General features: G+C 28.2%; 1 protein-coding gene across 5 annotated transcripts in view; it reads right to left on the reverse strand.

The window, feature by feature from the left end:
• The window catches only part of LeuRS (Leucyl-tRNA synthetase), a 96354-nt gene that overhangs the window by 4680 nt on the left and 74154 nt on the right, over positions 1-17520 (reverse strand). For all 5 annotated transcript variants that reach the window (XM_087169452.1, XM_087169454.1, XM_087169453.1 and 2 more), the window contains 7 exons: positions 16550-16733; positions 15292-15526; positions 12667-12795; positions 10984-11088; positions 9730-9837; positions 4416-4520; positions 1479-1574 (listed from right to left, as the gene is read on the reverse strand). In XM_087169452.1, the coding sequence (XP_087025578.1) occupies positions 1479-1574; positions 4416-4520; positions 9730-9837; positions 10984-11088; positions 12667-12795; positions 15292-15526; positions 16550-16733 (962 nt within the window). The remainder of the gene's footprint in view (positions 1-1478; positions 1575-4415; positions 4521-9729; positions 9838-10983; positions 11089-12666; positions 12796-15291; positions 15527-16549; positions 16734-17520) is intronic.

Genomic DNA, 17520 nt, shown 5'->3' on the forward strand with positions numbered 1-17520 from the left:
TTAATAACCCTACTGCATCATCGAAAGAGTTTGAAAGAGAAGAATGACACTATATTAGGAAAAAAAAAACATCAGAATTCATCAGCCCTTTTTTTTTCCCCTCTGTTTTTGGCATATTAGGGTAATTTCTTTTTAATATAACCTCAAGCTTCAGAAATATACATTTTTCACCAATAAAATATGATGTAGATTTTAATTCACGCTTTTTCATTCAAAAGGTAGAATTTTAATTAACATTATTTGTATTATTTTTTGAAAAAAATTCATGTTTATTAATTACTTTCTACAGCTATGCAAATCTATATTAAGACAGCATTAAATGTTTACTTTAATCTATACTTTCAATCTCAAGAATTAAACGATTTTTAAAATTGTAATTTCAAATGTGTTGGAATTTAACACACACCAAGAAAGTAATTTTGTTAACTAAAACTAATTAATGCAGCAATTTATTTAAATTAAATTTTAATACTAAGAAAAGAAAATAATAAAAGTATCAAAAATTTAAAACACTGTTTTTTAACTTTTGAAATCAATATATATAAATAAAAAAAATTAGTTGATTTAAATCAATGATTTTTTTAAAAAAATCATTTGATTTAAATCATGATTTAAATCGTGATTTAAATCAAGCTGATTTAAATCAACGAACCCTGGTAGGAACCAGACCATTTTTGTAAACCCGGGTCAGGTTTTTTAAAAACATTTTCAGATTACTAAGGACTAACGACATCCATTAAAACTTATCTGTATTCCCTTTTTAATCATTTTATTGAAATTCAATTGTAAAATTAGCTGCAGAAATTAAAATTTGCAATTTTTTACATTGTATTAAAAAAGAGTAAATAAAGAAATTGGGGGAAAATATTGAAAAAATTTTTTTATTATATTTATTAAATATTTTTAACAATAATTTATTAGTAATTATTTATATATATTAAATTATTACAAGTTTTTATATTTCGCTACTAGACACGCATCCCATATTCAGCTGTGGCCCAATCTTGGTAAATATCTAGTTACGCTAAAAAAATTCTTTTTCTCTATTAACAAAATGTTTCATTTATAAGGGTACTAAAAAAACTAATACTAAGAAGTTAAATTAGAGTTATGCATGAGAGTAGTTTTCTTAACTATGTCATGTTAAATTAAGTCCTATTTCAAGTAAAATAGGTACTTTTATGACCGTTTTCTTAAAAATTAACCAATCATTAAGGGGTTAAGTTGTTTAAACAGTACATTCAAGCAGTAAACTGTACAAAAACTCTATTTCAATAGTGATTTTTTTAGAAAACTTACTCAATTTTAGGGAATTTTCTAAAATGAACCAAAACCAGGAGAATTTTAGTTAAATCAGTAAACCAGGAGAATCTAGCAAAATCCAGTAGAGTAGGCAGCTATGCAGTACACTGATATAAATGAGCACTTGACATTAATTAATGAATTATAAAGTATAGCAAACAAAAACTAATACTAACATCATAGGAATAAACTATAATTGGATCACCAGGGCAGCAGTCCTCTATGGAGCTATCCTTTGCTTCATCTGTGTATTTGCATATTATATATTCCAGCTGAAAAATAAGTGACATACATATAAATGAAGCTGACTATAATTTGTAACAAATAAGTAAACATAAAATTTTAAAAGAAATTTTATATTATAACCCTCGTTTAAAAGCCGATCAAATTTTGGGTTTACGACTATTAATGTTCAACTACGTAGTCTTGTAATTTTGAACCAAATCCAAAAGACAAGGGAACTCCTGGAACAAGTATTGGGAGAAGTTTGCCTTTGAGGAGGACTTTTTGATGGAACTAACCCGCATATGCATTACATGGAGAGATAAACCACTAAAACCTATTATGGTTATTCTTGTGGCAAGGGGACTTAAACCCGTGATCCGTCGCCTACAACAAAGGATATTTTACGTTAGTACTGTGCTCGGTGAAAGCCGGATGCGGAATTTGTATGAACTAGCCATCACTAAGATTCAAACCCGGTTCACCTCATTAGAAGGCAAACACTGGATCCCCTGAGCCCTCATGGCTGAAGCTGACTAATTTTATTTTATATTTTATAACCGTCGTTGAACAGCCGACCCAATTTTAGGTTTACGACTTCCAATGTTCAACTCCGTAGCCTTATAATTTTGAACCAATCTACAAGACAAGGAAACTCCTAAATCAGTACTCCCAGATGTACGATTTGTTATGGGAACATGGAGGACTTTGAGACTCGACAGATTTAACCTGCACTAGTCACAATTTACTACAAGGGGAGTCTTCGGCCAGCGAGAAAGCTGACTAATATGTATCAAATAAGTAAATATACAATGTTAAAAGAAATTGTAAAGTGAAATATGTTCTGATAAAAAAAAATTCGTGAGCCCCCGAAATTAAAGAAGTCATATTATTTAATAATTTTCAGACACTAATTATGACTGTATTATTTTAAAGTGGTTTTTGAAGCTCATAGGCAAAGGAAAAAAAATATCCATTTCAGTGTAATAAATTTGAAATAAAGCTTTACTTTTAACTATATGTGCTATCTTACGAGTGCAAAAGACTACTTTAGAAAGCCAGGGTCTATCCAAGGCTGTAGTGCCACTGAAGACGAAGATATATATTATCTTACTGAAAATAATAGGCTGAGCTTTAATATAGAACAAATAGCTAAAATATATGAAGAAAAAAATATTTAACTTTTTTTAAAAAATGTATTACCAATTAAGCAATATTTTTTGTTCTTTTAGAGGAAAATCATTAATCTTAATTATTCTAAATAATTCTCAATTATTCAGAATTTTTTAAAATGAACAGATTTTGGAAACAATATGCCAATAGCATATAAATGATATGCTTTATAATAATATCAAATAAAACAAAATCCATTAAGAACAATAATATTAAGAAAAATTGATATTTCTTTTAAAACACATTTATTTAAAAAAAGAACTAATTGACGGAAACTACTATTAAAAAAAAATACTGAAATATTCCGCAGGGTAAATAGAATGCGATAACTAGATTAAACTGCTTACAAGAAATTTAAATTGACTGCTATTTAGTTTATTTATTACTTTTAGTACATTATTAAATTTATAAAGAAAAAAAGTGAATTAAATTCATTTCACATAGCTGTAGCACACCTTTTTCAATAATAATATATATATATATATATATATATATATATATATATATATATATATATATAAAAGGAATATACTGTAAATTATCGTAGAACAGAGGCGATGAGTAAAGTGCCATTTTGACCAGCGTAATAAATATAGTTTCTTAAAGAGCCAAACACAAGCATGTACAGTGCACATAATGATATACAGACCACAATGAATATCTTTTGATCTAATGATCATATTTTCATGTTTAAAGACTCAATCTTAATGGCTCAAAGGGAAGATCTCAAATATGCTAATTAATAAGTGCATATGATATTTTAAAATATTAAATCAGACACAAAAATGTTCTTTCTCTGAATAAACATACAATTTTTTGATGAATACAGATTTCTGACCCCCAAGCCGCAAACTGGGAAATATGGTCCCAATAGTTTGGTCAGGAAATTGCTCTAAAAGTTTGGAACCCTTCATGTTAATTTTACTTTTTGTGTATTTTGATATATCTAGAGAGCTTTTTAAGCGAATCAAGAAAAATTGGAAGTCGAGTAAAAATCCTAAAAAAGCGGAGGATTTCTATCTTTTCATAATTTTTTTAGCACATTTTTTAATTTTTTTTAAACAAATTGCAAGCTTAAAAAATATTTTTTTAAACCGATAAACAGACGTTTGGACATAAGACTTAGCACAATATAAAGTTTAATAAAAACCTTTACTAGAGTTTTCCTTTTATTATTTAGAATTAGAATATATTATCTTGAAAAAAAAATCATTGTTAAGGTTAATCATTGATAAGATTAATCATTGATTAGGTTAGTGCTTAATAGAGACATCCAAGTTAGATGCTGAACTATACCATTTGACTGCTATCATTCACTTAAATGCTGCAATATTGTGAAAGCTAATCACAACAAATTATTTACACTGTTTTTAGAAATGAAACATATGCCAATTGGTTGCAACTAGTAACTGATTGATCACTGATACATTTTCAGTAGACAGGCAAATACAGTGACATGAGCTTAAACCCCTTCATTGTAGTTCTTTAGTAGTCAAATTACGGAACTGTTGCCACAACAGCAATCAGATTTAACTGGATTGAATTGATGACACAGGGTCCAAAAATAAACTGATAATTGGGTGATATTATCTGTAATGATATAAAATGTGCATTGGATGTGTTTTTAACGTATATTAAAAGAGGTGTCTGATAAGTGAAAAATCAGATGACTGAGCAAGGGATACTGCAATTTCATAAAAAAAATACAACAGACTTACATCCAGTGTATTGATAAGGTAGTCCAAATTTTCTTTCAAAATTTCCATTTCATCAAAATCTAAAAATAAATTCAAGGCACTTATCCCCAGTGTTTCTGCTTTCTCCTGCAACACACAATTGTTTTTATTAAAATGATCATGATATAGTATTTTAAAAAAATGTTCCTTTTATGTAATAAATATCTTTATATATATAAGAGAGTGGAATGATAACACATAGCCAATCACAGAAGACTTCTGGTTAGTAATGCGCAAAACAGCCAATCAAAATTGAGAAAGCATGTATGTGAAAAGGTTATAATTTTTAATAATGCTGTCAAAAAATACAAAATACAAACTGACCTCAAATAAAACTCAGAGGACTTTGAATCAAATAATTGAAAAAACTTTACTATTACGTTTATAAAAAGGAAGATTTATTAACTCAACAACAAAATTATAACATCACCATTGCCCCCCCCCCCCAAAAAAAAAATCTCACACTTGTTACGCAAAGCTATAAAAAAAACCGAATGATTATTCATGCAAACGATTATACATGATTATTATGAACTAAATTTTATGCAAATGATTGTTTATGACGTCATTAGATAAAAGTGTCATTAATGCAATATTATCCAGTGTTTATTAATAATTTTGACTGGCAATGTAAAAAGATAGTTGTTCTAAAGTTTTATAATAAAATGCTTGTTTTGATAGAACGCATTTAGAATTCCAATATATGTTAATAGCTTTTATAAATCGGGTAGAGTTATTGGAAGCACGAAGCAACACTCTCTCAAAAAATTATTTACATTCCAAATTATCAAAATATCTTGAACAGAGTTTTCTTTAAAATACTTATATCTTTTATAAAAAATGGATCACCGTGAATATCTTAGGCGATATCAACAGTGGCATAGAGTTGAACATGATTTAGCTGCACAAAATTACCTGGTAAATAATCGTAGTGCCATCAATACGCGACGGCGGAATGCGCATCAAAGAAACGCTGAAGAGTCAAAATGTTTAAATGAAAATTAATACCTTGGTGTACTTACGAATACTTCTGATTGAAACTAAAATATTTTGTCAGTTGACAGTATTGAAGTTAATTGAACAATTACTTGCAATGGTATTTGCTTTTGAAATATTACTTAGAATCAACTTATTAATATTACGTGTTTAAATTTGCTTGTAATTTTTGTAAAGTTTTTTCTTCATCAGGTTTTAATTGTTTTTAGTCTAAAATTTGAATTACTGGGAGGGGGGGGGGTAAATAAAGCATCATATAGGGAGCATCCGGCATCCTATAAGATCAACAATGATTTGAGTTAGGCTCTACCATGCGTGCTTCGGATCCGGAGATTAATATCTGGATCCGGAGATTAATGCCCTATAGTAATGTGTTAAATAATATTGCTTCCTCTCTTTATATAAGTTTATAATATTGTTTGTATTGAAATTGCTTTATATAAGTTTATAATGTTGATAATAAGTTCCTCTGACATTTTACAATCCTATCATATTCTCTATATGTGATGTTGGAGCAGAAAAATTGCCAGCTAATCTCCAGGAAAATGACTTTAAGTTTGTTCGCAAACCGAACGAAAATGTAATTGCGCAGCAATTATCGAGGGTTGGCGAGCGGTAATGAGCAGGGGGAGGAGCCCTCTAGTATATATATATATATATATATATATATATGTAACATAAAAAGCTTCTATTAATCTTTTTACGTTAGTTTCTTTGCTATAAAACAACTCCTACTTTATTACTAATTAATTATTCTATTCCAAATTCTTTCTCACACTTTTAAAAGCCACATCCTGTTCTTAAATCTATTTTTGGCTCAACTATGCATTTAATAAGAGCAGGACATATCATACTATGCAGAAAAAAGTTTCATACAGAGTTAGAGGAAGAAAAAAATTTTGAAGTAGCGCTACTATCGAAATGAAGTGTTATATCTCCATTTTCAAAAAATTGTTTGTGATTAAGTTTTTTCAGTCCTTCTTTATAATCACAGTAAATAAAGTTATTCCTCATACTAACACAATTAGAATAAACTTTTCACTTAAGACAAGAAAATCTATAAAAATTTCCTAAAAGATGTAAATATTCATATTCAATAACAAGAAAGATACAAAAATATGAAAATGCAAGTGATATGAGATATAAAAATACAAATTGACACTTTTTATCAAAAAAATTTTCAATATAAAATGTAAAAAAATTTTGACGCAATGGTCTTTAATCTGAAGTTTAAGACTTCAGTATTTTTATTTCAATGAGAGAATAAAAAGTTTGACACTTGGTCTTTAATCTGAAGTTTAAGACTTAAGTGTTATTAGGGGAAATTGTTTTGTTGGATTAGGGGCTGTATTCCCCAAAAGGAGGAAAACAGTCCCTATTCTCAACAATAATGTGCTGGAAGATCCTAGATTCAACAAGATGCATAAGTATTTATTTTTTTGGTTTTCACCACAGAGAAAAACTACCATCGCCCCATATCCTACTAGATTTGGGTAAACATTGAACTTGAAGAAAATTTGAAAAGTCGGATCTTCCAGAAAAAAGGGGACCACATGTTCCATTGAACTATGCGTATTGTCGTCATATTCGGTGTTTTTTAATTTTATTTCAACAACGAAAAATCATTAAATTCAATATAAAATATAATTAATTCTATTATTTAAACTATTACATGTTTTTTATTCGTGACATAATTTCAGTTTGTGAGGTGGGTGGTACCTTCGCAATTTTGAAATATGAACTATTTCTGTATTTTCTTTATTATGACTATTCTTCTTATTTATTTTATAATTAACATCAGAAATTTTTTCAAGAATTATATATGGACCGGAAAAAGTTGGGGTAAGTTTCCTAGTATTGGGATATTTAAAATCTTCATACATTACAGTATCATTAGGGGAAAATTCAATATGAGTAAATCTTGCATCATAATAAATTTTATTTTTCTCATGATATTGTTTAGTTCTTTCAACTGCAATTTTTCTTGCTTCTTCTACTGGTGGATAAATTTCTTCGGAAAAAGGATGATTAAATGGGACTGTGCCAAACATTAAAAAAGCTGGTGGGAATTTAGTTACTGAATGTGGAGTTAAATTGTATTCTTCGGTTACTTCTTTTAATAATTTAGGCCAAGGAACTTTTTTAGAAGAATCATTAATTTTACATTTTAAACGTGTTACAATGGTTTGTCCTAAACGTTCAACGTTTCCATTAGTTTCGGGTCTATGGGCTGTAGTTAACAATTGTTTGATTTTGCTATGTTTAAGAAATTTTTTAAAGTGGGAAGAAGTAAACGCGGCATTTCTATCACTCAAAATACTTTTAGGGGTTTGAATTTGAAAAATTTGGTGCAAAAAATTTACATAACTTTCCGTAGTTATTGATTTCGAAGCAAAAGACCACATATATCGAGTGTGATGATCAATTACCAAAGTTAAATATTTTTTGGTAGAATTATAATAATTAAAACCACCTACACTATCGATTGCAATTATTTCAAAAGGTTTGTCAACTGGGGGCATTTCCTGTAGTAATCCATATCTTTTTTGTCTAGGTTTTTTATTAATTTGACACATATGACAATGTTTGTTAAAATTTGAAATGTCCAATGTAATATTTTCCCAATAGTAAACAGGAGTAAGCAAATTAATAGTTTTTTGAATTCCCGGATGGCCAAATTTTTTATGAGTAATTTCAAGTAATTTATGCCTTAAAGAAAATGGAACAACAATTTTGGTAAAACCCTTTTTACGTAAACACAAAACATTATCTATTTTACTAAAATTTCCAGTTAAATTATCATTTTGTTGGGCTTCGCATATATATATATATATATATATACACACACACAGAAACACACAGTCGGACCTCTATTTAACTAAGTCGATAAATCCTTATAATAAGTTTGTTATGTGGAAAATTGGTTAAATAGAAAATCACCTTTTGAAATACTTGAACAATGCAAATAAGGTTGTAAATTCATAAACACTAGATATAATTAAAATAGCAATTGATACACCTTTATCTTGTAAACTAGTATCGACCATTTATTTTATAAATATTAGCCATAAAAGAGATCTGCATAGAAAATAAGAATAGAGCAAAATATTATCCAATGTTACAACTATCATGGCACTAAAAAAGGCTGTATCTATGTATTAAATTATAGCTACTTTTATTACAAAAGTAATTTTAAACATACATCACGACGTATGTTTATAAGTTTAGATGCTACTGATAAAATCCGTTAATTTTGCCTGAGTTTTTTGTTTAAAATGCAAACAAAAAGGGAAAGGGATTATACAGCTTTCTTTAAAAGTTAAGCAGCTTCGAAAATCAGTTCAAGGTCATCAGTGTTTTCACTACAGCGCGAGAATCTCGCATATTTTTTTCTTTTCTCGCATTAAAAAATGATTACCGCGAGAAATTCGCGCATTCAATAAATCAATTTCAAAATTCACGAATTTCTCGCATTTTGGTAAAAACTTCGAATTACGCCATTTAGAATAAAATCCGTTTATCTTTTCTTCCTGGATTTTCCGTTTATCTTTTCTTTTCTTCCTGCCCCATTATCTAGCTTCCCTATTTACCAGTATTGTTCAGAACCTCTTCGAACAACAGAACACAACCATGGAACCCCTTTCAGAATACATTTCTCTGCAACCACGCGTTTACCGTAGGTAAAGTTTCTTCATGTGAGACGTTCAAAATTTTTATGCAATTATGTAAGATGGACAAATACCTTGTAAAGGCAAAATCTTCTATGATGATGCACCAAAAATATTCAATGCTTTAAAAAATAGAAGACGTTAACAATGTATTATAATTAAAGAAATGATTTTTTTTTCAAGAGTTTTTGTTTTTTTAGAAATCTCACTTAACTTTTTGAAATCTCACCATGTTTTTGAGAAAGGGTGAGAAATTCTCACCCATTTTTTTTGTATGATGAAAACACTGGTCATTCTCCCCATAAAATGAGATAACAAGTTTGAAATGTTCTGAAATATTTTGGAAAATAAGGAAAGTAAATCTCAAAGAAAAGTTTGTTAAATAGAAAATTCACTTCATTATTTGGAAGCTATTTCACAAAGAAATTTCCAAAATGTTCTTGGTTCCTCGAAAAAATTGCAAAATAGAGAAATTCGCAAAATGGAAGTTCGTTAAATAGAAGTCCGACAATAAACACGAAATATATTTCCATTTTCAAGTAAATATATTCTTATTTTTTCATGATCAAGATAGATAGACAGGGAAAGACAGATAAAAAGAGGGATTAATAGAGATAGCTAGTATATCTTACTTTCATCACTTGAGCAAAAGGCATTACTTTCTTCATATATTTCTTCAGGTCAGGAAGTTTACCCAACTGAGCAGCTATTATTTTATTTTCAGGCAAACCTTCGTTTTCCTTTCAGAAGAAAAAAAATATAACACACAAATAATTTTTTTTCCATGAGAACTACATGATTTAAAGAGTTCACAAGTTTAACAGTTATGTAACAGAAATTATTTCACAATTAACAAAATATTTAAACTAATATATTTAAACTAATATATTTTGATGATTGAAATAAGCACACCCATTAATTATCATTAATATAATCACTTAAGAAAGATTTGAACTGAATGAGTAGACAATAAACTAGTACAGAATCGTTACAAGACGTGAAATCCGAAACAATTTTTGTTAATTGTTGTTATTTCTATCTTCATACTATAGAGTTTGCTTAGGATTTTAAACTAATAGGTTTCACAAAGGATTATACAAGCGTGTATTATAGCTTATTCTACAAAAAACTAACAGATCATATTATAAATTAAAACCGATAACAGAATACAGCAAAAATATGAGAAACAACTAACAAAAAAATTTTTTTTTTTAAAGTCAATTCCTACTTAGATCAACAAAGAAATTTTTTATTTTAGTTACTTTTAATTAATAATTAAAAAATTTTATCCCACGAAAAACTAAAATTGATTTAATGAATGAATTAATATTTGAAAAAAACTGTATTAACATCAAGTGTCATCTACTACAAGTTTGAAAAAACTGTATTCGAACTTGAGTGGATGAATAAAAAGTACAGTAGAGAACCGATTATCCGGAACGATTGGGACTATCGCTATTCCGGATAACTGATTTTTCCGGTTTTCTGAATCGCTACAAAAAGCCGTTTTTTTTAGTGTTAAACCCAACTAAGAAAAAAAAATATTTGGAAATAATCTTAAAAATAAGAAAAAACGATGAGGTAATACACTAATGATTATTTCTGAAATGATGGTAAGGTAAACATCTTTCAAAAAAGAAAGAAAAATCCAAAAATCTTATGGGGGAAAAAAAAAAAAACATTTTTAAATTGCGGGAAAATGTATCGAATTTCGTTCCGGTTTTTTGGTTTTCCGGTTTTCTGATTTCCGGATAACGGGTTCTGTACTGTATTTTATTAACAATAGAAAATTTGAACAAGATATAGGAAGAGTGTGAACTAATAGTAGGAATTGAAAAAATATAACTATAAACCACAATTAATAACAAATTTCATAATACGATTACCTTATACAAATTTTGAAGAGTTTGAAGCACGAGTGACTGCCAAGGAGGAAACGTTCTGGCAACCCAAATGATTGCAGATGTTGGCTTAGTTGTTGGTGCATTTTTCTGAAATTTAAAAAGAGAGAATATTTCGTGTTTTGTTTTGGACTTGGTGACATTCTCAAACACAGCAGATTTCTTTCTTTCTTTTACAATGAAATTACTTTACATATTTTCTAAAAGTAACAACTAGATCCACAATAATTAATTAATGATATAACAGAGTTGACGCTCACATCAGGAAGAAAAAAAATTCCTTGGACATATTATACACAATATATGTGTTCTTGTATGAGCTGTATAGGGCTAATTATACTAGTTAGAATTGCTGACAAAAGTTACAAGAAAAAAGTAACAGCTAAACATTACTTAAAACAAATAACGCCACAGGGTGCGTAGCCAAATCTCTCAACAAAAAATAAAGCACCTTTTAAGTACTTTTTAAGCACCCATAAAATATTTTTAAGCACTATATACAATAATAAAATGCAAATTAATTTTCAAAGACTTTACATGGACAAAATAATATAACTAGTTTCTGACAAAAAACTCTTTTCTTGATTATATTAGCCATTTTTAAATGATCAAGAGATTTTTCCATTCGAAATCAGAGTTTGGATAAGGAAGCCTGAAATTGAGAATATTTTGCAGCAGAGTTGCACATGAGACGCACACTCCTAAGTATTTCATCAAACCTGTAAAATGATTGACGTTTTTATACGCTACAGGCCTTTAATACACCAAAATAAATTGAATTGTTAAAACGATGAACAGAAAAATTTTCTTTTCGCATAATTTGCGGCGAAAATTGACTTGGTAAAGAAAAAATCTCATTTTGGAAATTGGAAAATTAAGCCCTCTTTAAAAACACCCCATGAAAAAAACACTTTTAAGGGCTTTTAAAAAACGAAAATCAAAAGTAAGCACTTTTTAAAAACACTACGCACCATATGCCATAGTGAATGAACAAGTTTAATATAGCTGAAATATTATCATTAAATATCCCATTTTTTAAAAGGTGAAAATAAGAACTAAAATTCCCCGCATTTTCCCTCATATTTAAGGTGATTTTTAAATTCCTTGTATTTTCCAGGTTTTTCCTATTCTCTCTGTGGAGTGGCAACTCTGCATAAATACAAATTCGAAAACTCGAGCACTTTTGATGATATTATAATATAAACATAGTACTAAACATGTAAACACTTTAATAGGTTTAAAGAAATAAAATATAACTTTTCTATTGGTGGCTATTTTATATAGAAAAATGGGTACAAAGAGTCATCAATAAAGAATAAAGGGGAATATTTTAAAATTTTAGAAACAATTTTTATTATCTTAATGCTTAAAATATGACTCAAAAGTAATTAAGCATTATTTAATAATAAAAATTATACATAAATCCTTTAAATTAGAGTTTTAACTAAAGCATTTTAAAATTTTATTACATTGAGCAAATGATAGAAATTATTTGATTTAAAAAGTACTTGGGAAATTAAATTTTTGGAATTTTACGATAATTCATTGAAATAGTTTGGTGTTTCAAAACCAAATGTAAAAATTGTAAAAAACTTTAGCTAATGAAAATTGTTGAAATGTATATAAGTAAAATAAATATATAAAATCAAGTAATTAAAGTTTATTTACCTTTCCTTTTATATTTTTCATCCTTATCCTAAATTTATGAACAGCGTCCATGAAATACGATGAGGCTTTCAGCAGGATTTTGTCAACAGGTGCGGCAACTGGCCATTTTGCTTTCATAATACTTTCCTTCTAAATGGCAACAAAAAATAAACTTAAAAGAATAATTTTTTGAAATTCACAAAATGACAACAGACAGCAAGTCCTACAATCCCAGAAGTGTGAACAACACAGAAACACATATTGTTAGCGTTTACAAAATTCATCAAATTAGCATAATTTTAAAGTGCATATACCACTTAATTCTATATATGTATACAGTTGAACCCTGTCACAGTGTACCTGGGATATATTCAACAATCAGTTGTAGAGAACTTTTTTAGTGGTCCAGCTCAAACTGCAATTTAGATAATGTTAAATGCTTATAGAAGGGGTGATTGTAAGCTCAACTCAAAAATCCAGAAAATTTCTTTAGTAAAATTTTTAATGACACATTTTAAAAAATTAATATTTTCAAAACATGAAATTTTAAATAAACTATACGCAGCATAATTTAAATGAAAATTTATGTATAAGTTTACTTTTATCTCTAATCACATTTATTATTCTACCAGGAAAAAATACTTACAAATGAAAGAGATGCCAAGCATAAATTCTAGTTCTAATGTTTTCAAATAAAATATACAAAAATTTTTATACATAAATGTGATCGGTTATGTCTTGAAACTTCTGGATCATGAATTTCCAGATCGCGGTTAGCAAAAAAATCTGGATTTTTTCTGGAGTACAATTATTTCTGCTATAGTAAACACATGAGAAATCGGTAGTTCGGTTATAGTGGACTTATCCGAATTTTTTTTTCAATCCTCCAACGTTACACTTGCAGGTGTACACAGCTCACATGCATTCAGAGCCTGACTAAGTTAGGGGCATACGGGGCAGTTGCCAAAAGTCCCCACATCAGAAGGGGGGCCAAATTGAATAGAAAGTTTATTTTATGTTTCCTTCATTAATGAACTTTTTTTAAACAAAATATCAGTGCAGTGCATTATCCGTTTTATGTTAGCTTTTTCATTAATCTATCGTATGAACACAAAAAAACTCTATATTTCGTAAATCCATGGCTTTCTAGGGTGGAATTCAGATAAATTGTCGCTATTACAATGGACAAATTTGGCCAAACAAAAGCCTGTATTTTTACATAACGCAAAATGCAACATGCTTACAAAAATACAGGCTTCTGATTAGCTTAATTGAGCCCTCGTAATTGGGAAAATTTAACTGAATTCTGCCTTAATTTCAGCAAGGATATGAATTTTTCGCAGCTAGATGACAAAGTTAACAATCAGTTATGCAATGCTCAATCATTTTATACTTTTAATTCGGTTAATTTAAAGAACATAATAACTTAGTTAAAAGCACTTACATTTAGCAAAGTAAAAAATATGTCTATAAATCTTAATTTAAAGAAGATTTTTTAAATCATTATTTATAATTACTTAAACTATCTCTACTCAACATCAGTACCGACAATAGCGTCATCTGTCGAGGAATAAGAGAAGTACTTTTTCCATCAGCAGATATTTTATGGCTAAAATTATTTATTAATTTTTTAAAAAAATTTCAACAAATACGGAGAAATTTGAGAATATATGGATAAACAGGAGATAGTAGTAAATTACAGGAGTCTTCGTTAAAAAACAGGAGATTTGGCAGGCATGCTCTGTGGAGAGAAAAACAAGGAATAGACATTTTTACTAGGGATGTAACAGTAATTTGAATAAAAATGATGATGAATAACACTTCTGGTACGCTTACTGATGATGACATTGTCGGCGAAATTAAACAAAATAACAAAGCTAAGGAAGAAGGTTTATAAGAAGAAAATGAAATTTCAGTATCATCTATGGCCGAAGTAAAATAAGCACTAAATATCCCAATATTCTAAATTTTTTCAACAGAAAATTCTAAATTATTTTATATTGTTATTAAATGTTATTAAATTTAATAACATTTAACATTAATTGTTTATATGTTATTAAATTTGCATATTGTAGATAAGAAAATTGATTAAATATCTTTAAAATCAAATTGTGCTTCATCAAAACTCCCTAATTTCTTTCATAAAATGTAAATTTAAAACCAATTTTGAAATAATGAAAATATCGATAATTTATGGAATATTAATTTTAAAAAAACTGATACTTATATGAAGTTTATTACTATGAACGATAATGTTGCAGAATATGGAAAAAGTTTGAAATAATAAATGCAATCACAACATAGGCAATATATATCAAAAGATCATAAAACAGGAGAATTTAAATTCAACACAATTTTCTTTAAAAAAAAAAAAAAAAAAAAAAAAAAAAAGGTATTTCAGCAAATTTATGGTATGGCTGCAAAATTATTGTACTTAACAGTCTTTAAATAGGGACTGTTAAGTACAATATCGTTAAATAAAGAACCAACTATATTTTATATAAGTATTTATATTAAGCAAAATGTCAAAATTTATGGCTATTCATAAAATTATTGCATGATTTTAAATTGACAAATATTTTTACAAACTCAGATTCCCAACAAATTTATTGTTAATAACAATAAAATATTTATTTGAACACTTACTTTTCCCAAAAGTGACCAAATGTGTTCACAAATGTGAGGACATATTGGAGACAGTAACAACACTTGAATTTCAATAAACTTAAACACCAGCTCCTTGTGCATTTTCTCTTCGACAGTTAGTTCTCTATATTTATCCCGGGCAGCTTGCAATTCAAAAAAGCCAACTCGTAAAGCCTCTTTGTACATAGTGTCTTCATAATGACGTGCACTTTCTATGATGCAATGATTCATATCACTGAAATTGTAAATAGGAAAGTGTGATTCTCAAAATTATAAAATTAACTAACTTTTACGATAATTTATAACTTGAAATAAACCTATTCCTGCCTAGATAGGAATTTTTGAATATTAATATTGAATGCTAGTTAATAAAAAAAATTCTGATTACAAACCTTTTTTTAAAACAATAAAGATAATTTGTTTTATTTCATTTTTTTTTTCTTTTTGTAAAATTTAATACATAAAGATTTTCATTTTAAATTCTCAATGGAAACAAAGAAAGCATCATAAAATAGCATCAAATTAATATTAGTTTGACTAACTTACAAGAAGTTTACAGAGCTTCGATATTAATTTCAAATATAAAGTACGCAACTCAGGTTCAAGTGAGTTTGTATCAGGATTTTTAAGTAAATTTTTACCTCAATCATTTTTTCTAACTAATGTCTACATTTTGAGAAAAATTAACTAAGTAATTGCCAAGAAATAATATTTTAAAATCAAATTATTAAAATTTAATTTAGAAGTTTTAATTTAAAAAACTTTTACAATTAAAATTATTGAATCCGATAAAGCTCAGGTTTAAGTGAGTTTTTATTGGAATTTTTATGTAAATTTTTATCTCAACCATTTTTCCTAACTAATGTCTTCATTTTGAGAGAAATTAACTAAATAATTGTACAGAAATAATATTTTAAAGTCTAATTATTAGAGTTTAATTTTTTAAAAAAGTGCTTTTATTAATTTAATCCAATCAACATCCATTTTAGCTAATCACTCAGGGCACGTGAGTGGGCATTCTCAAAAATCTGCCTTCCATAAAATAGCGATCAAAATCAATAAAATTACAAAAATTGACATATTTGAGAAGATGTATGATGAAAATATGAAGACAGTAATTCCCAGTATATAAACCGCGGCCTATTTGTATTTAAAAGTAAAATTATCGTCCTATGCGGCGCTTGTTCGGAACAATATAGTATTTGCAAAAATACCAACTCAATTTTTAGAATAACTATAAGTTGACTCTAGTACTTACTTAGAGAATACTCTGTCATTGAAGGTGTCCATTGTAGAGTCCCTCAGGTCATCCTTAGTTTCAATCATCTCCTTGACCCACTCCAAGAAAGAGTACAAACGCAACACTCCAGCATCAGCCATGTTTTCTACAAAATTGGCATCTTCAATACCATCACCTGCATCAGCCAAGGAGAGACGCATTCCTGAAAGAAAGATGCAGACTAAAATAATCTACAGTTTATGAAAAAACTGGGCTCTTTTTATAAAATCCAACCTTTGAGGGGTTTTTCGGGCTTTTCAAGATAGTATCTAAAATAACACTTTTAGAGGTTTAAATTTTAATTTTTATTTCAAAAGAGAGCAATTTTAATTTAAAATACTATCATGACAAAATAATAAATTATTGATTAATTAAGATAAAAATAATAACAGGGTGCGTAGTCTAATCTTTCAACAAAAAATAAACACCTTTTAAGTACTTTTTAAGCATTTAAAAAAGACATTTTAAGCACTATACACATTACAAAATGTAAAATAATTATCAAGGACTTAACATGATCATGATAAAATAACTAGTTTCTGACAGAGAACTATTTTCTTGATTATATTAGCCACCTTAAAAAAATTTAGAGATTCTTCGGTTCGATATCAGAGGGTGGAAAATGAAGCCTAAAATTGAGAATATCTTACAAAATGCAGCAGAATTACATTCAATAATCTCACTGAACCCAGCTCAGTATATGCACATGCGGACACACAAGTATTTCATCAAACATGTATCATGATTAGCACTATCATATGTTAGGGACCGACAGTATGCTGAAATGGATTGTGGTTAAATTGTGTAATCGCTGAATAGAACTATGCAAAAACCGCACTTTTGCATAAAACGCAGCAAAAATCGACACAGTAAAAAAAATATATATATATATTTTGAAAACGGAAAATTAAGCACTTTTTAAACACGCTATGCTACATGTTTTTATTTCA

This window comes from Parasteatoda tepidariorum, chromosome 8 (assembly GCF_982258835.1).
Source record: "Parasteatoda tepidariorum strain Cologne lab strain chromosome 8, Ptep-v5.0, whole genome shotgun sequence".
Classification (NCBI taxonomy): Eukaryota; Metazoa; Arthropoda; class Arachnida; order Araneae; family Theridiidae; genus Parasteatoda; species Parasteatoda tepidariorum.